Here is a 25,881-nt window from a genome sequence, read left to right on the forward strand (position 1 = left end):
TTAAGACTAGTTTTCAGTATGAGATGGAGTGGATGTTATTAAAATAGGGTGGTTATTTATTTGTATCCCATCTTTTATTATTTTTAAATAACTCAAGGCGGCAAACATATCCAAAACACCTTTCTCTTGCTCCTGCCTCCACAACTCCTCCTCTGTGAGGTGGATTGGGCTGAGAGTGTGTGATTGGCCCAAAATCACTCAGCTGGTTTTCATGGCTAAGAGTTCACTTAATCTAAAGGGTCAACTACAGATATTTAATTATCATGTGAGAAACTTTACTGTTATATTTCTATACATCAAAAACAAGGACTCACTGTTTAATTCTAAGGTAATGCTGTCAAATCTCATTAACATCAAATAGAGGAGTGAGAGCCCACAATAATTTAAATCTGAAACTCTGCTTTTCTACAAAAACAAAGCATCACCAGGGGCCAACTGAATTAAGCATTTTTCCAGAAGGATCAAAATAACCAAATCATTAGCATAGAGGTAGAATCTCTATGCTTCTATTAGATGTGGAAGGCAAAACCTGTTTTTAGAAATAATTTGAATGATGTCCTGCAGAAATTCCATTGTATTGACATATTTAAGAATGAGTGAATAATGATACATATTTTAATTCATTTTCTGAACCAGCTAAATAAAAGATGGCATCTTTGTTAAACCTATCCCATACGTCTGCCTTAATGATTCACAAAATTAACACACATTTTTCTGAATTAGATTTTTAATTAATGGATTAAAATGAAAATCCCAAACTGAAGTAATAGTTTATTCAATTTATTTTGTAAACTGAATCCAAGAACCTTCATTTATGATAATCTTACAAACATAATGCAAGATGTGCATTTTTTTACACATAACAGTAATTGATTCCTATTAATGAAAAAATATTAATCCGCTATTCATGAATCAAGTTTTTATGTCACTGAAAAACAGAAAATCAATTAAAGAAAAATCTGTACTGCTTTAAAAATGGTATATTCAATTCCAAGAAGGCGAGGAAAACTGATTACATTTGAACAAAACAAGCCTAAACCGATTAACTGAAGCTACACCAATCAATGGGTTAAAAGACATTAATAGATACTTTGTTTCCCTTTTGCTACACATTTAAAGCAACCAGTCCTGCAAAGTCCCAGCGATCAGCATTCTGTTCATATGATTTCACTTCACAATTGCTATGGAGAGGTATAACGAAGATAATTCTTGCCCGATGGAAGTTGCTTAGTGCAAATCCCTCCTGGAAAGAGCTTTTTGGCTTCTTCATCTGATAAGCTTGGAATAACCATGACCTGGTCTCCAGGCTCACAAGGAAAGAAAAAGAAAATTAGTAATAATTTTACTAATTATTCTTATCTGGACAGCCCAGAACCTTCAGTCAATGAATCAGACTGCATACATACACTATCATCTTCCTAGACATATATTGTTGAAGCTGGATTGTATACGTTATTGCATATATTCTACATTTCAAATTATGAGAAACATTTCTACAGTTGAAATATTTAATATGCTTCATGTAGTTGACAAAATAGTTATAATGCATAAATCTAAGACTAGGATTTTAATTTTGTACCTCTTTACATTACCTCAATCAAAAACAAGAGAAACACTTCGAGGATTTGGGTTTGGCTAGTCTAGAGAAAAAAAGGACATGATAGCAGTATTCCAGTATTTGAGGGGCTGCCACAAAGAAGAGGGGGTCAAACTATTCCCCAAAGCACCAGAGGGCAGGACAAGAAACAATGGTTGGAAACTGATCAAAGAGAGAAGCAACCTTGGAATTAAGGAGAAACTTCCTGACAGTGAGAATAATTAACCAGTGGAACAGCTTGCCTCTAGAAATCATGGGCGCTCCATCCCTGGAGGTTTTAAAGAAGGGACTTGGACAGTCACTTGTCTGAGATGGTATAGTTCTCCTGCTTGAGCAAGGGGCTGGACTAGGAGACCTCCAAGATAAAAAGTGCCTGCCAAAGAGCTCTTGCCACAAACTCCTACAAAAACAATCTGTAGCTAAGTAAAAGCTACTTAGTTTGTCTCATATTACACCTTAGGATATGTAAAATAATTTACAAACTCGGTGCTCTGTATATACGTAGAAACAGACAACATACAGAACATTTCACACACACACCCCAATAAAACATATCGCCCAATTGGAATATTCTTCCACAGATATTCAAAACACCTCTCATAGAATTTTCCAAACAGAAATAAAATTTACCAAAATTTCACAAGTATCATTTTTCTTCTCCCCCTGCTTTTTTTTAAAAAGGTATTTTCAGGTGATGACCTTATGGGCATTAAAGAACCTACATTAGGAAATCCATAGTTCAGCTTTTAAATAGGTTTGAAAAAAGTATCACTGTGGCAAATTCAGGTTACTCTAATAAATATATAAAACTATATCCAAACATTTTAATGTGCAAAAAAAATTAATGAAAATGCTGATAAAAAACAAAGTCTTAGGAGGGTAAACCAGAGTACACTTGTAAGAAACTGAAGACAGTTCATAAGAGATTACGGCTGGAGAGCTCACCCAATTGATTATAGGGCTGTCATAAATATATCTATGTTTTTTTAAAAAAAATATCATCAGGACCAGGAACCTTTCCACTTAGGACAATGGTAATTGTAATCTCACAACACTAACTTGTACTCTCAGGAGATATTTCTCTGATAACGTCATGGAGGTCATTATCCAATCTATTTCAATATTTTTGTATTTAGCAACTCCCACAATATATAGGAAAATCTGTTTCTTCAACAATTTTCACAGTATTTGAATAAAACTTTAGATTAAATGATTTATAAAAGTAAACAGCTACCTTCCAGTCAACAGGTGTAGCAACTTTCTTAGCAGCTGTTAATTTCAAGGAATCAACAACTCTTAGAATCTCATCAAAGTTTCTGCCAGTGGTTGCTGGGTAGAGGATAGAGAGTTTCAGCTTCTTATCCGGGCCAAAAACAAATACCTATAGAGCAAAGTTACCGAATTGTAAATAAAACAAATTATCACATATATATTGTTCTATAAATCATCCATTTCTTGCAAATCCTTTGGGGAATTATATAATTTTCCAACTATTTAGTGTTACATTTTTCCTAAGACAAATAGCAAATGCATTGGGGGGGGCAATGTATTTAATAAAATGTAATTCTTGGATAGGAATTTTCCCACATAGCATTTGAGGCTAAGTTCTTATCCAAAATCATTTATTCAGCATTTGTAATCCTAAATCTGGCACAATTGTGATATGATAGGTTTTCTTTATCATTAAAGTGAGAAATATTTATATAAGATTACAGCTGTTATGTACGAAAGAAATTTGAGAAATAGATGAGAACATTCCTGTGCAACCATTCTTTTGAAATGGTTGATGTGTAAACTTAGGTAACTCATTTATTTCATAGTGGCCTACTCAGGTTTTGAGTGCAGAACTTAAAATACAGGGCAATCTATCCCCTTCTAGTTTTAATTTTATATATATATAAACACGCGCGCACACACATGCATACATAATAAAAACAAAGCACAAAAGGGAAGATTAGTAAATCTCATAACTGAAAGATTAAAAGAGAATCCACCTGTCAACATATTTCATTTTGAGTTAGTCACAAATGGAGGTTGGTAACAATGACTTATTACTCTTCTCAGTTCCTGGAATCTATTTTATAGAACTGGGTTTCTAAATAATATTACAAGTTAGTCTAACTTTATTATTTAATAACCCATTCCATTCTCATTAGATATGTCAGCAATTTTATTTCTTGCAGATATACTTATTGGCTACATGGGGAGACCTGATGGACCACAGGTTCTCATCTGGTTAAATAATAACAGATTAAATAGAAATAAGGCAATAAATGGTACATAAGCAACTGAGAAAACTGCAGCCTGCAAAAAAGCAATGTTAAAGAGGCAATGGGTATTTACCACACGAGCAGTCAAAGGCATTCCATCTTTGTCTATCTCATCTGGATCCAGCATGCCAAGTTGGACTGAAAGTTCCCGTTTTGAATCAGCAATTATTGGAAAAGGGAGTTTGTCAATAGACTTGTCACTGTTGTAGGCACTGATGTCCTGCAAGAGGGAAAATTTAATATTTTATTACAAATTTGTTCAATTACAATTAGTGCAAAGTCAACTCTGTACAAAAACTTAGTGCTATTTCATTTAGTTATAAAAAACTTTGTTTTCAGAAGCCTTCCATTATGATTAATAAAAATGATCAAAACACTTAAAACTGTTTAAACCAGAGTAACCTAAATAAACAAAAAAATAGCTGCAAGGAGGTATTGCATTCTATTTATACAGATTTTGGTACTGATGGAAAAATGTAAAAACTCACTCAAAACAGGGAAACTAAGATTTGCATCTGTACATCCATTCCAGACTAGCAATTTCTTCTGTGAACTACTGGCTCTCTACAATAGTGACTTGCTGATATCAGACGCCAACCATTAGCTTCCATACTGAAATGGCATACCTACCGTGTTTCCCTGAAAATAAACCCCGGCCCCCAAAATTTGTGGGGGTGGGCCTAATATAAGCCCTACTCCAAAAATAAGCCCTAGTTAGGACACCGCCCATTTCTCCCACCTGGCTGCCGCAATGGGGCAGGCGGCCTCATGGCACATTGTGCCACTGCTGCCACAATGAGACGAGGCAGGTGGAGGGGGTGGAGCTGCCCCACGTGCCCCGCACCTGCTTCCTTCAGGCCTCCCCCAGCCAGGCCATTCCTTGCTCCCTTACACTCCCCTCCTGAGCTGGACTGCCATGCTATCGTATGGAGGATGGGCGGAGTTGACCAGGTCCCCCTCCGCCATTTCGGCGCCCGGGGGGAGTGACGGCAAAAGACTCTGCTGCTGCTGTGTGCCACTGGAGGGGCTTGCTTCACGCTCCGCCCCAAGATTATCTACCTGGCAGCAGCCACTGCCTCCTCCCCACAAATGGCCTGGCTGGGGAGGCCTGAAGGAAGCGGGTGCGGGGCACATGGGGCAGCTTCACCCCCTCCTCCACCTGGCTTGCCTCATGGCAGCAGTGGCACAATGTGCCGCACGGCCTCCTGCAGAAGTGGGCCAGCAGCCATGCAGGTTCCTGCTGGATGGGGCAGTTGGTCCCGCCGCTGCGAGGCGAAGCAGGTGTCACAGAAAATATAAGACACTGCCCGAAAGTAAGACCTAATGCCTCTTTTGGAGGCAAAAATAATATAAAACTGGGTCTTAACTTTCGGGGAAACACGGTAGTTCCTTGCACAAGATGTAAAGCAGATAAGTGGAAAATGTAAGGCCCTAGAGCCACAATTCCAGTTAGTCAACTAGGTAGTGGTGACATACTACCAGCAGAAGGAAGATTAAAAACCAGAGACAAAAGTTAGAGATATTTTCCATCAGTCTGGAGACAATGCTGGCATATTTTATAATTAATCTAGATATATTTTATGGTTAATACAGGTGGACAAGACTCTGTTGTCAGCAAAAAAATGTGAATGATTTTTGGTAAGTGAAATTTTGATCTATATATAGGTTATAGAGCACGTCCAACAGGTGGCCAAATTAAAAAATAAACAAATAAAAGACAATTGGAAAATCCCTGGACTAGACTGGGAAATAAAAAATACTTCCTGGAAGAAGGTAATGACAATTTCTGTACTATTATAAGTAGCCCTCAACTTACAATTTTAACAGAGTCTGCCCATTACAACCAGAAGTTGTAATGGCCATAAAGTGGGTCATCACCTGACCTAATTTTAGGACCATTTTTTGCAGTGGTCATTAAGCAAATCACAATGGTTAAGTGAATCTGCAGTCGCTAAGCATTTTTCAGTTTTAGCAAAAAGTTGTAGATTGTGGTCAGATGACTACAGGGTGCTAGAAATGGCCATGAATTTGGGCTGAATGCCAAGCGTCCAAAATGTGGTCATGTGATCATATGGGGAGGGGCTGGGCATCAGAACTGGATCGTAAGTATCTTTGAGGAGGTCCATTTAACTTTGAAAAGTGGCTAAGTGACTGGTTTCAAGGAATACCAGTACATGGGCTGCCTATAATCGGCAGGAACAAACTCAATCCAAGAAGTTACTTTGCATATGCTTCCATCAATGCTTCTCAAATGTCCCATTACCTACAGGACCAGTTTTATTCCAATGGCTGGCCACAATATGAAGAATCAGATGTTATTTTAATTGCCTTCTAAATGCAAGTGTACTAAGAAGATGTGTGCACAAAGTAATTCATATAAAAAAGGTAGAGTAGGCAGTAGCAGATATGACAATATAAGCATACTTTTATGTGCTTTTTGGAAGGGAAACAAGCAAAACCAGTTATTATGGATGATGCTACTGAACGTTTTTGCTTTTTCTCATTTAATAATTTGTCTGAACCTTATGTATAAATGTTAAGATAAAACCTTTCCTGGTTTCATTTTAATTAAATAACACCAGCTGTTTGAATACTGCTTTTTATGTGTAAGATTTTACCTGAAAGTTCAATTAATTTACATGTATAATTTATTGATCTGCAAGTACAGCTTTATAAACTCAAATTTTCATGCAAGCATTTTATGCATATGAAACAATGATTTCTTTATAAATTTTAGCATCTCTTTTAAAAAGCCTACATACAAATAATTAAGTTTCTCCAGCCAATGCAGGGAACATCTTGAAATTTCTTTGAAGAGTCAACCTACTCACCCACTATGTTTGTATTAAAAAAAGACAAGCATAATTTATTTTCTTTTTTTAGAAATCAGGGTTGACTTTTTATTTTAGTAGGTTTCAAGCAGTGCATAGGCCCATGGTGGCGAACCTATGGCACGCGTGCCACAGGTGGCACGCAGAGCCTTCTCTGTGGGCACATGCACCGTCACCCCAGTCCTAGGCTTTCAGCTGGGTTTTATAAAAACTTTTCGCTTTAGGCCTCTGCTGCCGTGTGCAAAAAAAAAAAAAAAAGGTTCAATCAATTTCAACTTCTCGTGGGGAAAAAAAAGATCTCGCAAAGTTGGAATTGATTGAACTTTTTAGTCCCACCCAGTCTGCCGTTACCACTGCAGCCACGCCCACCCAATGGGCCGCGCCCACCCGGCACCTGATGATACATAAGTGGTTTGGGGTTGCAGTTTGGGCACTCAGTCTCTAAAGGGTTTGCCATCACTGGCATAGGCAATGTTTGCTAGTGCTCTCTAGAAAAGGAATTGTTTTTCAACTATCTGGAAAAGCAGCTGAATAATAATTTTTAAAAAATCGTAAACAGTAGCAGCATAATAGTAGCATCATCTAATGTTACTAAATAATACTTTCAAAAGATCTAACAAACGTTTTACACTGCTGCTCTTTGGGTATTTGTTATTATGTTGTATATATGAAATTAGTTATTTCTGTAGAAGCACTTATTTCCATTTTTAAAGATATATTAAGTACATGATTATATAACTTATGTTATAAATAACCAGGGAATAATGGAGTAATTAAATATGCATAATGAAACACATTCTTAGGTTGAATTTGGTCTATGTGCACTTCAATCTTAGAGTTCAGAAAGTATTAAAAAATGAACCTCTGCATGAAATGTTTAGCAGATACTAGCACTGGCAAAAATACAACTTCATGACAAGTAAGCTATGTGTTTACATTCTAAAGACACTGTCCTTTGTATATGTTTTCAACACAAGCTATTCCGTCATGGTGATACTACAAATGATTTAGCACCATGTTTAAATAGCATATGTGATACTTTTGCTATGCATTTTTTTTCATTTGCTGGTATATATAAAAACTAACTTTTTTTATCTGTCATGTATTAGAGCACCAGAAAGGGTAATTATAAATTCCTCATAAAGTTCATTAATTTTGTCACTTTTCTTATAATAAGGCTACATTACCGCCTGCAAAATATAAGTCAATATGACTGAGTGCTGCAAATGGTAAGGCAAGAACCAGCATCTTCAGGTTGGACACAACCCTTTTATATATAAATACTAGCTACCGGTAGGTGTCTCCCAATCTTTGAGGTGAGAAAACCCTGGTATTTAAATCCTAATATAAATTTTTCTGTGGTGCTCAATGTTTTTATATTCTGCAATAGGCAATTTTTTTTAATGACTTGTATCTTGTCTGTAGGAAATCAACTCATCAAGCATATGTGCCTGCAAACTCCTCCTGTAATCTAGTTCCTGAACACTGGCTTCAAAGCCAGGATAACGGAGATGTATTGTTGTGCCTGTTGTGAAAATTGACATGTTAGATGTGAATATATCAGCATGAAATTAAACCCATTATTCTGTAAAAAAAAAAACCCTACCAAAACAGTCTTAATGCTTTTATTAAAAAATCAAAATATTTATTGATATCCACAAATTACTGTCTTACTGTTTTGTTTTGTTTTTGTCTTTCTCTTACAATTGATAAGTATGCTTAAACCTGTGAAGCCAGCCATAATGTGTTCACATCTGAACTGCGATACAATTATAAGGATGATAGGAATTGTAGAACATTATATTTAAAGGAAATATAATCCTGAATTTTGGAGCCTGCAACCTCAGCAACAGTTCTATTCTTTTATTTTTTTTTCACATTTGTACATGGGACAGAACAGTGAAATAATTCTATAGGAATGCCTATGAATATTGGTTTGTCTACAGATAATTCTCTAGCATTGCAGTATATATATTAAATAATAATCTTGAAACCATGGTTTCTGAAATTACTTGCTTCAATTATCCACAATTTAACCACAGTTAAAATTGTATTTGTAAAGATTATGATGAATGTAAAATTAATGTTGAAGTTTTCAATCTCTTCATAATAGAACTACAGAAGAGCATCAGGATGGAGTCTCAAGACCAAATGTTAAGGATTATCAATCTGTGGTCCTCAACCTCTTTTTCTGTACATTTAAAAGCCTTCTCTAAATGCACTGTCACAACTTGGCATGAGGTTGTCAAATTTACTAGTGTATATTCTTACCACATTGAGACAGGAAACAATATTCTAAAATAGTCTTACCTTTTCTTTTAAAAAGAAAATCTGAATATCACTGCCCAACCTACATACATGATTAATCCTGTCCATTTCAGCAATCCCTCAAAACATTAAATGCAGACTATCAAAATGTTTTCCAGTTCTTATCCCATCTTTCTTATCATTGTTTTTTTCCCCACAATACCTTGCACCAAGCGAGATGGTCACTGACATCATCAATAGAGAGGGCTATTAACTTAACATTGCGCTTGGCAAATTCTGGTGCTAGTTTTGCTGCTCGACCAAGTTCTGTGGTACACACTGGAGTAAAGTCCCTTGGATGAGAGAAGAGGATGCCCCATCTGAAAGAAAAAGAATCACATGGCTGATAGCATTGAAGCCTAGTAAGTCAGAGCAGATTTAAAATATTATTTCAAAGTTTGTTTTCAACTGTGATCTGGCTAGCTGAGAGGACTTGACACTAAATAGCATCTAGAAAGTTTATAGCTTGGAATATTTAAATCAGGGGTCAAATCTGGCCCTTTTATGACTTGTGGACTACAACTCCCAGAATTCTTCAGTCAGTGTGCCTGACTGAGGAATTCTGGGAGTTGAAGTCCACAAGTCATAAAAGGGCCAAGTTTGAAGACCCATGATTTAAATGATTCTCCTTAATTTTACTCCTTCCCCCCCCTTTTTTTCAGCTCTACACTCAGCCTTTTCCAATACAATTCACCAGATAAGATGGTATTTAAATCCCATATCTTGAACAAAGCCCCAATCCTTTGTTTGCTAGGGATTATGGAATCTAAAATCAAATTTATCTAGAGGACACTTGGTTGGAAGAGGCTAGGCCAGCCCACAGCAGAATTCTGGAGAGCTAGAAAGCTTGTTATGTTATTTTAATAACTTTAGCATATCTTTTTTCCTCATGTACCAGCAGAATTATCTTTGTTCTTTCCACTTACATTGTACTGGCCCCATTATTCAACACCCAGAAGTTGATTTAGTTTTCAGTCCTCAGTCATGAATACCTTCTCAACTGGAGCACTGCCAAAGAGATTTTTACCTTGACAAGCCTTCATACTGTTGCTCCATTAAAAGGTAATGCTGCCTCCCACCTCTCCAAACTGGTCTGCCTGCATTTCAAGATCTTTTGGTGGAAACACACCTGTACAACATACCCAGACATTTTTCACAATAGTACAATATTCCCAAAATCCTTTGTGCAAGATCCAGTTTTTGTTTGGCAATGCATGAACAATGGTTAAGTGCAGCCAGTTTCAATAAAAGTGGAGATTTGCAGAATTACATATATGCAACAGCTACAAACTAACTGTTCCCTTTTTGTTACTTTTTAGAAATTAAGCATAATGGAATCAGAGATGTTCATGAAATAATCTTTTCTTCTAGGAGCTATGGGGTTATTTGAAACAAAATGTTGAAAATTCTACACATTGTTATATAATCCAAATTAAAAAAATATATTTCAAGTTTAAGAAGTCTTAATGCTTAATTTATGTCTACAATTTTTGTCTTGGTAATTTTGGGCCTATTCTGATGTGTGAAGAGAAAAATAGATTTATAAAAATAGATTTTTATTAAATATTAATAAATAGATTTATTAAAAATAGATTTTCAAGAGAAAAATAGATTTATAAAATTATATGGGTTAGTAAATGGTTTAGCAAATAGTAGTCCAAATGAAGAACACCTGATTATGGCTTATTCAGATGCATGAACTCACTTTAAAGTTACACAAAAGTCACTCATATTATCAAGGATTTGTTAAACTAAGGAGTCACTGTTAAAAAGGCAATGGTAATATTTCCATTCTGTAAATTTGTCATCATTTTGAGATTACTTTGGCTTGTTACAAATATTTATGGCTGTGTGGGCGACAAAAGCTGCTGTAATACTATAAATGTTGCAGATAGTACTACCGTAATTTGGAGGCTCAAGCAGAAAAGTACATAGCAAAGTTAGGACAAATTTGGAAACCCTTAATAGATCACTGTTGATTTCTGCATGCATATTACAACACTGTAAGACAACTGCTGACACACTTGTTTTAATACTATCGTCAAACGTATGATAATCAGATGAAGATGTAAATTACATTCACATACAGAATTTATGTCAGCCAATATAGGAAGCCTTTTATTTCTCTTGCAATCATATAATGTTCTATCCTGTACTCTTGGCCTATTGCAAAGATTCATTTTGTATTCTAGTTTTTTTCCAATTTGACATCTTCCATATATATCAAACTTCAACTTCTGAAACACTCATCCACCATATCCTTATGTTGGCTAAGAACTATGGGTGCTGAATGCCTAGTACTCAGGAAGTTGCCAAATTGGACTCTAGTCAAGCAGCTGCTACAGGGGAACAAAAAACTTATTGAGCAACAGGAATCTACCCTTTGCTCTTTTGTCTGTATCTCTGAGAATGAAATTACTTGTCTCAGAGTACCAATTTAATAGTTAACCCAAGGGATTATATTACTGATTTAAAGAAAACAGTTTTTCATTCTAACTATGATGAACAAATGTTTGTATTTTATGTATTTCCAGAGTAATCACATTATATTAGAGAAGCACATAGTTTTTTTAAAAATAAATCTAGTTATAAAACTATTCCAAAATCTATCTTTATATATTTATTAGCCTAATGATTAATATAATCTTAAGAAAGACTTCAAGTTTTCAATAATCAAAAGAATATACCCATACGAATGTATGGATCTAAGTTAGAATGTTCTAACACTATTGTAACACTACTGCACAAATGAAAGAGACAATTCCAGTCCCTTATCCTTACAGGCTTGTTATTGGCCCAAATAGAATCATTTCAACAAATTCATTGTGGTATGCCTTTAATATAGGGAAACTGATCAATTTGAATTTTGCTTATTACCAGACATATGTATCAGCATTTCTTTTAAACCTTTATCCTCTAAGCCAGGGCTTTTCAACCTTTTCACCGACTGTACCACTTTTAGGATATGGCAATATTCGAGTACCACCTAGCAAGGTGTCAAAAACTTGATGACCAAAAAAACCCAGCCCTGCTCAAAGTTGCAATTGCACTGAAATGACTTATGACCATTTTTCACACTTATGACCATTGCAGCATGCCCAGGATCATGTGATTTATATTTGGATGCTTGGCAACTGATTCATATTTATGATGGTCACAGTGTCTCAGGATCATGTGATCCCTTTTGCAACCTTTTGACAAGCAAAGTCAATGGCAGGGCTGCTGGTGGCCAAGTGCTAAGGCAGGACTTCCTTCCCTCCCTCCCTTCTCATTCCCATCTCCTTCTGAAGGAAGAATTTGAAACAACCCCCCGCCCCATATTTTCTCTCTTCCATATATTCAAACAAGGAAAAGCCTCAAGAGACAGAAAAGAGAAACCATTGAGGGAACTAGTTTAAAAAGGCGCATTCCCCTTTAAGAATTAGCTACTGGCTAGAAAGGAAAGTTAAGGAAGAAAAAAAATGTAAATAAGTACTGGCTAAGGCAGCCTCCCCAAATGGCTCCATTCATAAGTAAAGGAATGCTACAGGCAAAATCCATTCAGGAGAAAAATACTTCAAAATCCCTTGCAGCAAAACTTACAGCTAACAATAGCAGAGCAATAGAAGCTAATATGAGACATCAGCCATCAGCCAAATAGAAATTGCCAAACACTCCTTTAGAACACAAAGCTCACATTGCACAAATCCCAGAACTTCAAAGTCACAAAAGCACATAAGAATTCTTCCACTCTCCATCTCCCTCCCTGCCTCACCTCCAGCTGATGCTGCCTTTCTTGATTGCTGCCTTTTTTTATTCCTCATGGAGGGCGACCCCTCCCCCGCTGCATTTCTTGCCTGTTTGCTGCTGCCAGCACAGATGGCTGCTACAGCAGTTGTAGATGGCCTGCTTGCTTGGTTTCCTCTGCTCTCCCCCCACCCTCCTCCTCCTCCTTTCCCTTGGTGCAGCTAGAGCTGACTCCGCCTCCTCCCAAGGCTGCTGCTTTTTCTCTCTCTCCTGCCCAAACTGCTTCCTTTTATAGCCTCTCCTGTCTCCGCCCTCCTCCTCCTCCTCCTTTCTCTTCCAGGTGAGCTGGAAGTGAGCCTGGGCTCTTTGCCTTGCCCCAGCCACTCTGCAGCTCCAGAGGACTCTCTCACAGTAAGTCCTTGCCTGTGCTGGCTCCCCCACTACACTTGGCTGGGCAGGGCTGCGTACCACCTGCCACATGCTAATGTACCACAGGTGGTACACTTACCACGGTTGAAAAGACTTGCTCTAAACAATCAAATTAGAAGTCATCAACTGCTGTTTCCTGTTTTTCTCAAACCATGTTTAGCAGCTTTGAAAAAGTCCATACATCAAAATTATAACCAGTTTTCCGGGCCAGGCAAAACAAGAAATGGTGATTACAATGTTTATTTGATAGGACTGTGTGTCCTATAACCAAAGTTATAACCAAATCCCAAATGGTCATCAGATTACATAGTAAACTTAAAACGTTCAGTACCTCAATTAGGAAGTGAGAAGCAAAATTAACCTTTTGGGTTAATCTGAAGGACAACAGCACAGTTTGGGCATGAAACTAAAGGGCCTTCATTTTCTTTAAAGCATCTACATCTTTTCCTGGGATGCATGGATAAATCCAAAGAAAATATAGTCTACTTTAAAATTGTTATAGTAATTATGTTGCCCCCCCTTTTTGAAATTGAATCTGAAGGACTGCACCAAGCCTAATGTATATGTAACACTATTCTCAAGTGGATAATATAAGCATCTAATGAACTAGATTGCAATCAATTAAAACATTCATTAAGCTCATACAGTAAAAGAAACTGTAATTTAGACCTAATTGGGACCTACAAAATCAACATGCTTAGTAATGATTCCCCAATGTAATTAAAGTATTCTTAGTTTTCTACCCAGATTCCAAAGAAAAACTGCTTGTCTCTAACCACAACAGGAATAGAGAATACCACAATCCTTCCCGGTCCCATCGGATTTTTTAAAAATCTCCTTTAGTTAAAAAGAGGGAAGCTGACAAAACCTCTCCTTCTAACATCATCTTTATTTACAAAAATAGGGCTCAGAGAGTTTTTTTAGAAAATAAAAATAAGACAGGTGTTTGCTCAGTACTTTCCTGAAAATCTGTCAATTCACTCAAGAAAAAAGAAAAAAATTAAGATAGGGCAGTAGACAACACTTAGTAGACCAGGAAGTGGCTCCGAATAATCTTACTAGTTTGCCTTCTAATAAAGGGGTGTTCTGCCATTGGCCACATTTACCATGGTAACTACCAAATGAAGAGGCGTTCCCTCCCTACAGCAACCTTTACTAAGAGGAACTTCAACTTTCTCAAAATTCCAAATATGTCTCCAATAATTCAAAGAGATTGACTACTTTGGATCAACAGTTATTGTGATATTATACAGTACATCCTAAATGTGAATAGCACATACCATGTACAGTAGCGGCACTTCATGCTACAGAATACATTTAATTAGAAGGATAGAAGAATAAAGGTTAAATTAAGAAACTCTGAAGATCTCCAAGCTAAGCACAATGTACCCGCTTACCAAAAGCGCAGCATAGGAAAACTTTGCCAAGGATTATCTAATCCACCATTCAGTTCATTTTTGTGGACAAAGCCGTTTAGAAAATTCAAAAGGATGTGAACAATATCATTTCTCAGCATATATTCTCAGTAACTTGCTCAAAGGTTTCTGAGAATTTAGAGCTAGTTGATATATTAACTCTGTTGAAAGCCACATTTTGTGACAATAAATACAACCTATGCAATGCATGAATGATTTTCTTTTCTCTTCTTCCCACCAATTTAAATGGGACTCTGTATTCCAGCATTAGGAAGTAAGAATTAAATAATGTCCACTTCTTTCATATTGTAGATATTTCAACAATCAATTTATTCCTTCATTGTTAGAATTTACATTCCACCTTTCATGGTAGGTTATAAGCTAAGTTCAAAGAAGACAGATCATTAAAGGCACAATAATGCATTATGTGTAAAACATTTTTTTCCCTGCAGGACATCTTGCAACTATTAAGGATGGGATGAAAGATAAGTAACCGGCAGGCTCCACCGTTATTGGCTGTTACCCTCTCTTGTTCCTTCCCAGGCAGAATTGGGCAACTTTGGGCGCTACAGACCCTCAAGTAACACTCCCAAGTATAGCCGAACTTCCCGGGCCGTAGTTTGGCAACTACTGGAGAGTCCAGATTGCTTATTTTTAAAGCAAGTGTTTGGCAGAAGGGAGAGGGATCAGAGTCAAAGTTTTACTTTGCCTTTTTCAGTCGTTGGAGGTAATTAGCTAAGGATAGATATCCCCGCCCTCCACCCAAGACAATTATCCACGGTTTGCACGAAGATGCCGCAGCCCTTTTAATTGCTCTAGCGCCGTTTTTCCGCCTGCGGTTGCGGCTCTACGCCAACTCTCCCACCAAGGAAAGGAGCAAAAGCTCTATGGCAAAGCGGTCCTATCAAGCGAGGACCACCGAATAGAGTAGGAGTTCCCAACCGGGGCTGCGAAAACGTGGGTTTTCAAAATTATAGTGTATATGCATAATTCATTGCCGTTATTTCGAACTTTTGTAAGGGGTGCGAGAATATATCAGAAGCGTTCTAGGGGTGCGGGGTATAGAAAAGGTTGGGAGCCTCTGGAATAGAGTAACCCTACTAAGTGTGCAGCCTTCACCCAGCGACCACGGTCGCCTCTCATACTCACGAGTCTCCCAGAAATTCGTGGAAGCGGATGGGACCGTGCGTAGTATCAGCCTGGAAATTAGGCGCCTCATCTCCTAGCAGCAGGCCCGGCATGGTCCTAGACCTAGACTGTTTCTGCAACAGCGGGAAAGCTGCTCAGTGGCGTCCGAACACCCGAAAGGCAGGGTGGAAGGAGTGAAGTAATAGCAGGACGCACAGAGCCTACCGGGGGGGGCGGGGCTTAAGGGGCGGAGCTGCTGGAATCTTCCGCTGTTAGGGTTACTTACTCTAGCAGAACGTCGCTTTTATAGTAGGTGCGGAGGAAGGGAAGTTTACGGCTAGGGTTGGATATGTTTTCCGATTCTGAAGCAAAGTCATCTTATGTTGCACGACGATGCTTCTTGGCAATATTCATATAATTGCAAGCATAATTGGGGAGAAAGGCTAAAACGTCAGGCAATCGGAGGAGCAAGTAATGGGGAGGGGGAGGGGTGTTTGCAGAAACAATCGACGCCGCCTCAACCCCAGGAAAAATCTCCAATTGGAGGCAGCCTGGGAAATGTTAAAAGACTGGCGAGAGCGCAGAGCGTACAAGTAAAAATGGAGTTTATAAAACAGCCTAATGGATTACATGTTCAGTTCAAGGTCTGAATCAAATATTTAGGATTGCAATTAAAATTGCTATTAATTTAAATTGTTTTGAACTAAACAACTTCCTTTCGGCCCACAAATAAATGAAACATGAAAGCGACTAGCGCCATCGCGTCACACTAGAGAAGGGGGAGATGGCATGGCTTCCCCCTTAAAGGAAATCTTGAATGAATTGCAAGCGTTGAGATCACGATGGACGAAGCAATGCGAAGCCACTTATTAGAAAGTCTCATTCGCGAACACCGTCCCTGGATTTAGTCCTACTGGCCTGCGCTATTCTCTGCTCTTTAAAAAAAATCGCGTGAGCAAAGTTTATGGCTGCAATCCGATTGGTAAAGATACCGAATGGCTTCCAGAATGAAGTGTTTTTTTCAAGTTAGCAGCTAATAGGATCTGGTGATCACAGTTATTCACGTGATCTAATTTTAACTCGGTTTAGAGTCTTTTTGGAATCGGAGAGACTCTTTCCAGTTACGTTGCCGTACGGCCAGGAGTTGCGAAACAAAGAATCAAATTAAGCGGTGACAATTGCTACTGAGGTTGACGTGGCCTCGCGGGCAGTAAAATGAGAGCGGGCGGGTGCATGCTGCCGAGAGCCTGTCATGGCGACTTACGTGAGTGAGCTGGAGGTGGCTAAGAAAAACCTGAGCGAAGCTTTGGGCGAAAATGTAAAGCAGTAAGTGAACATCAGGCGCCTTTCTTTTTCCCCCGCGTCGTTTCTTCGTTAAGCCGTATTTTTGCAGTTGAGGCCTAGTTGGCCCGAGAAGCATCGATCTCGATTTTCTCTGCACCGGGTGTTTTTTAAGCTCGAGCATAAGTGGATGCCCAATCAGCCCTCTACTCTCCGTGTATAAACCCATTGCCCTTTTCGAACAATATTTTTCTACTTTTCATTTTATTTTTCTTCAGAACCGAATAGGCAGGCCTTATTTCAACCTGCTCGGCAATACAAATATTCCTTCCGCCCCCCCACGAAATGTTGATTAGGAAGGATGAAAGATCTGCTGCTCATAGGTGGTAGAAACTAATCATTAAGGTACAGCATCCGACTCTTTAGGCTTTAAGTTATTCAAGACATCACAATCATAATTTTAACTAGGACTTATGTAGCCACTCTCAAGTGCTTCACAAATTCTCAAAGGTGGTTTTGTGCACCTTGGAGACTGATACAGAGTCATGTGCACATTAATTTAAAGTTTTTAAATCAAATATATGTAGAATCACTGCCTAAAAATTACTGCACCCACATTTACAGAAATATCTATCTAATTACTGCACCCACATTTACAGAAATATCTTACCTAATTCTGTAAAGCAGCAATACTATATACCCTGGAAGTAATTCAGCAGCTTATTTCTGAGTAGACATATGAAGGTCTGTCTCTAAAATATCACAAGTTTCTAGTTTCCTGCAATAAATTAATGTAACTTGATTTTTAGAGGTCAGGCCCAAATAAGCCACTAAGGTTTAATGCATATACAAAAATAAACAAGCCAGCTATCCTATGTAGTATAGAATGTACAATCCCTGTCTTAATAATACTTTTGAAAAAATTGCAATAGAATTTGATTGAAAACATTAAAATTGTAATATAGCTGCAAAAAAGTAAATTGAATTTTAGACTGCATCATAGAAATATAATTACCAAATTATAGTTCTACTTATGTTATAATCATTTGCCCAGAGACACTGAAATTTTTCTTTTTGGGATCCTAATTTGTCATTTTCAATCTTTGCTTTGTAGAGAGTATTTTGTCTTGGTAACTTAATTGCCAGTTTCACTGTATTATTTTGCTGTTTTCATGCCTATTCAGTATTTCAGTGATATATCATGATACAATTAACTATTATTTTAAATACATTATTTTTAAATTTTATAAGAGTAAAGCTGTGTTAGTCTACTCTATGGTGATTAAAAAAAAGAGTTGGAAAAATTGCTATCTGATTCCTGATCATTCCCTATCTTATAAATAAAGGGAGTGAAGAAAACTATGTAGGAGGAGGAGAAAACAGTATTAGATAGTTATTGCCAGCAGGCATGGAAATATTTGCTGGGCAACTAGGTAGTCTTTTAACAATTTTTTGAAAGGCTGGTCTGCATTACAAACCTTAACTGGCTTAATTATCATAACCACTACCCTCTTCCATGCCCTCTTTATGAGGGGCTTTGTGTATCCCAACAGAGAATCTTGGTCAATCCTAGGGTTCCAATGAAAAATCTATCATTTTTTTTATTAATAGATAGGCTCATCTGAATTGATATTTTTGCAATCAAGGACACATTTATTTTTAAATTGGCACTGCAACTGATTTCCAAAAAAGTATCTTTTCAGCAAACAACAGGCATTATGATTAACCAGATGCAATTCAAAATTCACAGAACTTGAACATTTTCACTGATGTGAACATAAGTTGATGAAATGACATGCTTCATTTTAGGGGGATCTGGGCATTCAAGATCTTTGAATAAAACATTTTATCAATATTGCTATTCAGTTGTTTGTACATGAAATACAAATGTAGATTAATAATAAATGTTCTGCTGCAAATTCTTTTGTCATATATGTAATTTCTTTTGCAGCAGAGTTCTCAAACTTCTTTCTTAAATTTTTTTGTCAAGATATAGGACATTTTTAAAGGCAGAATTTGAGCTCCCCCTGTTGATTATTTAGCTGTACAGTACTTTTATACCGGTAGTCACCTAAGATTTTTACCCAAATGTCCAGATTCCAAATAGCAAAACAGTATATTTTTTACTTAAAAAATCAGTGAAAACGTAGACTGTCAGTGGAGGACAGTTTCATTTTGGAACATACTTTTAAAGTGTTTTCAAATATTTGGAGCAAAAATTAAGATAGAGGCAAAAGAAGTTCCCTAATACAGAATAAGGACTTCTGATCCTCAAAACTTCCATCTCATGAATGTCTTCACATTGGATGGTCTCCCTTTTAACTTTCCCTTTCATCTCTGCTTTTTAAATCCTCCTTGACAGAGTGCAGAGGGTTTATAATCATAAAACATCATATCTTCTTCCTATTTTTTCTTACCAGTTCTACTGTCCTTTATGATTTCTCTCATCTGTTAGTATTGTCCAATAAACTCATTCTTATCCTCAACTAATGTTCAGTTACAGTTAAAAGCAGTCTGTTGTTTTTAGGGCCAATGACAGGAAAACATAACAAATATGATCCTCCACATTCTGAATATTATTCATTTTACAATAAATATGCACATAATATATTTCTCTACAAAATCTAGAAATATATAGCTAAGATTCTGAAAAATTCCAAGTTGTGCATGCTCATTTAATAAATACCTGACCTTTTCCCATGTTTGAAATAGGCAACAAGAGATTTACTGCCAAGGGTAAAAGTAGAAAGAACATAATCCGCATTTTCCTTTTTGTGAAATAAGCTCCAATAATTTTTTAAGGTACTGTAACTGGAATATGTTGGGTGATAGTACATTGTTTCCTTAAGATAGGTGGGGCAAACTGCACTCTTCAAAACACCTTTATACTGTCTTTTTTTGCTAAGATTTTATAGTCCTCTCTGGCTAACTGAAGGTGGAAAACATAAAAAGTATAGTGTGGGCCCTAACATAGATGTATCACTATAAAAAAAATCCCAATATCTCTAAACCCAACTTTACAATATTTAATGTGGCCCCACTCATATTTTGGTTCTTAGTCCTCCCTACACTCTTGGCCATCAAAAGATTACCCTTCCCTGTCTTAGGACAAGATGAACTATAACCTCAAATCTATTGGTTGCAATTGAGATTCTTCTGCTGATTAAATATTTTCTTGCAATTATAAGAATTCTGTGAAACTATGATACTCTCTCATAAAGCAACTAGAGAGGAAAAAGGTAACTTTTAAAAGGATAAATACATTATTGATAATTCATTATTGATATCTTGCACAGGTACTGGGCTAATTTGAAACTATGGTTTAAACAAAAAATCAGCAAAGAAGAATTTGATTTGGAAGCTCGGAGACTTCTCACTCAAGACAGTGGTATGAAAATAAATTCTGAATTGCTCACCTAGTTTTCTGAATTCTTCAGTTTCAAATGTCTAGGGATTAATTATAATGCTTTGAAATATACAGTATCTCAATTATATTTAGTTACTAAAAAGTGGACTGTGGGAACTATGAGACCATTTTTTTTAGCCTTGAAATGTTTATCATGCCTCATAATTCTTAATACTTTACAAGAATTTACCATAGTAAAAGTTACCCTTGAAGAATTTTTAGAAGATAAAAGCTGAAAATCTTAAGTTGCTAAATTAGGAGCCTGGTATTGGACTTGGAAAATGCTATTATATCTTCTGTGCAAATTTATGAAGTTAATGCAAATTTATGTTTCCTAATAAAAATTATTGTCATAATTGTAATGCAGATCATGTCTTTTATTTTGGCAGTCCATTTTCACAATGACTTCTTGCTAGCTATTCTTACACGATGTCAGATCTTGGTTTCTGCACCAGGTAAGCCACTAATTATTTTGCATCTGGATTGAGAGACCTGTAGTGTGTTTCACTTATGGTAATTCTAATGTTCATTTCATGCTGTATGAGTATTGGGTCACATTTTAAAAAGTTCATCTATATCATTTTAAGATATTTAGCTTTATAGTGCTTTTTCACTTTCCAGAAATTGATCAGTGTCAGTGTTGTTTTTTTCACATGTATTTTGGATTTTAAGATGGAAATGGGAACAAACAATGTTCTCATTATTAAATTTTACCCACGTATCCCTCATTACCTTAAAAACAGAAATTTCAGACTATTTTTTCAGGTTGGACTCAGCTCAGAGTGAGAATAGAAGCAGTTTCTATTCTAGATATCTCTCACTCTGATTTCCAGTCTCAGTTCCCCAAAATATAAAGATGGGCCAGAAAAATCTGGTTGCCCCTTCTGGTAACATGAGAGCTTTTTGTGGCCCCCTGGCCTATGAAAACACTGAATAGCAGCCCCCGACTCTTCCCAGTTTTTTTTATTTCTGTTATAAGAGTTTAGACCTTCTGAATACAGTCACTTAGCACTACACATGACACATCTGCTGCAGTGGCTATCTTCAAATTACTGGCTTGAACTTCTGTTAAAGCAAAAAAACTGAACTGGAACAAGGATTGAAGCCATAGAGCAGGGGTATCAAACTGCCAGCCCGCGGGCCAGACACATCACATGGAAGCCGCGCCCACCCCATTGCCAGCAATGGCAAAACTGTCCTGATACGTCGTGCGATGTCACGTGATGTCGTGAGTTTGACACGTCTGCCATAGAGGATATTCATGTGTCCTGCTTAATGCGGTGAACAGGCTGATTAGGAAGTTCGACAAGATGAATATATTGGTTTTGTTTCCTTGGATCTCTCAGAAACAAAGCGGAAAGCTGAATAAACATGTAGGAACATAATAACATATCTAAAGTTACAGTCACGTTAAAAAGTACACTCCATTGAAATGTTTGACTTTTTCAACATATTTCAAAATACAGCTCTTTGGACATATCAATTGACTACATTTTTTGTACTCCATTGTGTAATTTAAATATAAATGCAAATTTTGCTTGTAGAAAAAAATATACCCCATCTTTATCATTACCTCAAATACCTGAAATTAGAATCAGGTCAGGGCTAATGATTAGAACATGGTTAAAGAATATCCAGGAGGAACCCGTTTTACTGAAACCTCAAAACATTTAGTTTCATTTACTCTTTGTTTTTGAAGGGTGTGGTATCACCATGGCTAAATTGAAAAGAACTCTCTGAAGCCTTCAGGATCTGGGAACGGGTTTAAAAAGATTGCCAAACAATTGGTCACCAATCATTCCACTGTCCAGAAAATCAGCTACAAGTATAAAAGATTTCAAACAACTGCCAACTTGGCTTAAAAGTCTCTAAGAACTCTAGAATTTCATCACAAGATCTACAGATAGCTCTCTTTACTATTGATGTCAAAGTGCATGAGTCTACCATTAGAAAGAAGTGGTGTAAATTAGATCTACATGGGAGAGCTTTGCTGTATCAGGACAAGTACAGGTAGTCCTTGATTTAGACCCCAATTTAGCCCAAAATTTCTGTTGCTAAGTGAGACATTTGTTAAGTGAGTTTCCTTCATTTACAACTTTGCTTGGCACAGTTGTTAAGTGAATCACTGCACATGTTAAGTTAGTAACATGGTTGTTATGTGCATCTGCCTTCCCCATTGACTTTGCTTGTCAGAAAAGGTGATCACATCATTGCAACCATCATAAGTATGAATCAATTGCCAAGCATCTGAATTTTGATCACATGACCATAGACATGGTTGCAATGGTTGTAAGTGTGGAAAATGGTCATAAGTTACTTTTTCCAGTGCCGTTGTAACTTTGAACAGCCAGTAAATGAACTGTTGTAAGTTGAGAGCTACCTGTATAAATTTTGCTGTAGATCTAAGATCAGGACTTCTGAAACAATGAGGAGGCAAAATTACAGTTATTTGCCAGTAATTTTTGAAGACATGTTTGGCAAAAACCAAAGACCAGAAGAACCTGTTAACAGCTATAAAGCGTGGTAGAAATATTATGGTTTGAGGCTGCTTTGCTGCATGATAATCTCAATAGTTCACTATAAAAGAATCTACTACAAATTCTTCATTGTACTACAGGGTGTTGGAAGATAATGAGAGACTTTCTGCTAGAAGGTTGAAGCTTAATGGAAAGTGGACCTTGCAACATGACAATGACCTCAACATTCTGTTAAATCCATCAAGGAATGGCTGGGGGGGGGGAACGGTTTTCCCCCCCTAGAATGGTTAAATTAAAGCCTGGATCTAAATCTCATTAAATTGCTAGGGGTGCTTTGAAATGTGCTGTGCATGCAAGAAACTCCTGAGACATCACATAGCTGAAAAAAATTCAGCATGAAGCAGAGAGAAAAAATTCTAGTTGAAGTCAGAGATTGGTAGACCATTATAAAGAAAGGCCTACTTGAGGTATTATTCTTGCCAAAGGGGACAAAACCAATTATTAGAGCCAAGGGTGTACTTCTTTTTTCTACAGAAGAAAATAGAATATCTGTTTATTTTTGTTGAATAAATTATTGAAAGTCAGTTTTATCCTAAATGCCACTGAAGATTTTACCTAGCCTGGTAATGAAATGTTTGGAAACTAACCCACAAGCCCAGAGGACGAACCTTCACTCTTATCTTACACCCGAGCTACATATATTTGCTACTATTGCAAGTCAATTTTCATACTTTCTGTCAATTAGTCATATACTGCTTGAATAAAGATAAAATAGCATATGTCCACATATGTTAAAAAGAAACAAACTTTACATGGGGTGAACTTGTTCACATGACTATATACAGTATAAGCTCCCCCTTAAGTGTAGGTGGTCTTCAGGCCTCTAGCATGAAACCAACACTATTTTTTTTAAAGAGAATATGTAGAAAAAAGGAAGCCATACTTGCATAGTTTCCACATAATAGCACTATCAGTCCCTTGAAATTGCTTTGCCAGCTTCTAGTGTAACTGACACACCCATTTTAGTTGTAGGTGGAAGGTAACAGTGGACATGCCATACCAAAGTGATATTGCTCAATCCACGCTACACCTTTAGTACACAAAGGGGCTGTTAGATTAGGATATTGCAACTCTTGTATCACAGGCATGTGTAACCCAGAGTCAGAAATTTCCAGGTAGAACTTTGAAATGATATGATTTCCATAGAAAGATTTTCAGTGTGGTGCTAATGATTTAATACAGATAATGTTTATATAATTACAGACAATATATTCATCTTAGTGTCTGTATAAGATGAACAAGTGCTTTGCAGGAGATGCATAGGGACAGCAAAGCAGTGCATTTAGGAGCAGGAGAAGCTATTCTGAAGACACGTTTGGCAAAAACCTAAGAGAATTAGCAGTACAACCTCCATAAAGCAAAACTTCATTTTCCAGTTGTCCTAGGATTTTTTTTTATATTTAGAACATTTATGTCCTCTTAGAGCAAAACCCTTCTAAAGATGACCTCTAGTAATCTTAGTAACTGGAACCATTTTTGAAGCATACCAAAATAAAAAAAGATAGATCCAGGTTACAGTTCAGAACCAACATAAGAAAATGTGGTTTTGAGGAACCCAAAGTCCAGTGTGCAGCTAGATTAATAAAAAAATAGAATGTTGCGAATAATATCTTACCTTATGTGTCTGAATCTTTTTGCTTTCCTAGAATAATCTGCTGAACAAAACTCTGATTTGTATTATTCTAATATCTTAAAACTAATAATATATTTCTAATACTTGGATTATTTCTCATAGAAGTGCTGGAGAATTAGGTATCTAGCATCAGAAGACTAGAGATAGTGCTCCAGTAATTCCGTAATAAAAATACTACTCATGTATTACTCTTTCTTTATTGTTAACTTTTTCTGTTCACCTTTGGTGAAAAGGCATGTAATATACATTTTCTACCTCTGCCTTACATCTAAATGTGTGGTTCCTTTCAGGTAATGCTAAACATCAAACATTGTGTCCTTAATGACTAAATTATATAGAAATGTATCTTCTGAAATAAGGAAACAGTTGATGTCTAGGATTTCCTGATAACTCCTGTGAATGCTATATTAATTTGTATAACTGTTTCTGAGTCTCACTAGAATAAGAATTAAAGATGCATAAAGAAGAATTTCTCTACTCATACTAGTTATCTGATCATGAATGTTATCCCTTGGCAATGTGCAGTTTTTGTACCAGTATAGTTCACAATGGACAGACAGCTCACTAGAAATCCAGTACGAAAACTTGATACAAACTATAAAGGATACACTAAATACGAACAGATGGTTTACTTCATCCTTAAGGGGGGGGGAACCCACAAAGAAAATGATGCATTTTTTTTCAAAAATGAAAATTAAGCTATTGGATCTGAGAGAGTTAATGTGTTTTGGGTATGAGTAGCACTATTTTGCCCTAGAAAAACAGTTAAACTGTTTAATTGTGGCTCAGTTGTATTCATCTGGAATAAATGATGTTTTTATGCAGCCAAATTGTAATATTCTTCATTAGGTACTGGAAGAGAAAACAGTGTTGTTGTTAAATATCTGCTTTGCATGCGGAGGTTCCCCATTGCTACCCCCCCCCCCCAATCTCTGTCATCTTGAAACTTTCTGCCTCCATCATAGGCAGAAGGTTTGAATAAACCTCTGCTTCATAACAATAAAAATGGTAATCTACAATGTAAATATTTGAAGGCTGTTTAGTACGAGGCTTTTGCAATTCACAACATCTTATTGAGGCTTTCAATGATGTTGCTGCTACCTTTTCAAGTGTATTACTGCAAAATTCAAATTCAAATTTATTTGATTTATATACCGCCCTTCTCCCTTGCGGGACTCAGGGCGGTGAACAGGCACATTAATAAAACAGCAATACCATAATATTTAAAAATATTCAAAACTAATTAAATTATTTGTCCTGTCCTAAAACCCACTATAATAATATAAAATTATACCCAATTTAAAATTTTAGAGTTTCAGAT

The 25,881-nt window shown here is 36.8% G+C and overlaps 3 protein-coding genes across 3 annotated transcripts in view; 2 read left to right on the forward strand and 1 right to left on the reverse strand.

Moving 5' to 3' along the window:
• The window catches only part of ANKRD45 (ankyrin repeat domain 45), a 45,139-nt gene extending 36,779 nt beyond the window's left edge, over window positions 1-8,360 (forward strand). The window contains exons 7-8 of the mRNA XM_015832006.2: window positions 5,461-5,505; window positions 8,124-8,360. Of these exons, the coding sequence (XP_015687492.1) occupies window positions 5,461-5,505; window positions 8,124-8,232 (154 nt within the window). The 3' untranslated portion in view covers window positions 8,233-8,360. The remainder of the gene's footprint in view (window positions 1-5,460; window positions 5,506-8,123) is intronic.
• Window positions 1,018-15,918, reverse strand: PRDX6 (peroxiredoxin 6). Its single transcript, XM_015832007.2, has 5 exons — window positions 15,725-15,918; window positions 9,169-9,325; window positions 3,941-4,087; window positions 2,832-2,978; window positions 1,018-1,307 (listed from the first exon to the last, which is right to left on the reverse strand). The coding sequence occupies exons 1-5, from the start codon at window positions 15,814-15,816 to the stop codon at window positions 1,182-1,184; spliced, it is 669 nt and encodes a 222-aa protein (XP_015687493.1). The 5' UTR covers window positions 15,817-15,918; the 3' UTR covers window positions 1,018-1,181.
• Window positions 15,919-16,869: 951 nt separating this feature from the next.
• Window positions 16,870-25,881, forward strand: part of TADA1 (transcriptional adaptor 1) — a 26,270-nt gene continuing 17,258 nt past the window's right edge. Inside the window, exons 1-3 of the mRNA XM_015832008.1 lie at window positions 16,870-17,029; window positions 20,281-20,372; window positions 20,780-20,845. Coding sequence (XP_015687494.1) covers window positions 16,956-17,029; window positions 20,281-20,372; window positions 20,780-20,845 — 232 coding nt within the window. The 5' untranslated portion in view covers window positions 16,870-16,955. The remainder of the gene's footprint in view (window positions 17,030-20,280; window positions 20,373-20,779; window positions 20,846-25,881) is intronic.

The sequence above is a fragment of the Protobothrops mucrosquamatus genome, unplaced genomic scaffold (genome assembly GCF_001527695.2).
Source record: "Protobothrops mucrosquamatus isolate PMUCROS unplaced genomic scaffold, P.Mucros_1.0 scaffold_294, whole genome shotgun sequence".
Classification (NCBI taxonomy): Eukaryota; Metazoa; Chordata; class Lepidosauria; order Squamata; family Viperidae; genus Protobothrops; species Protobothrops mucrosquamatus.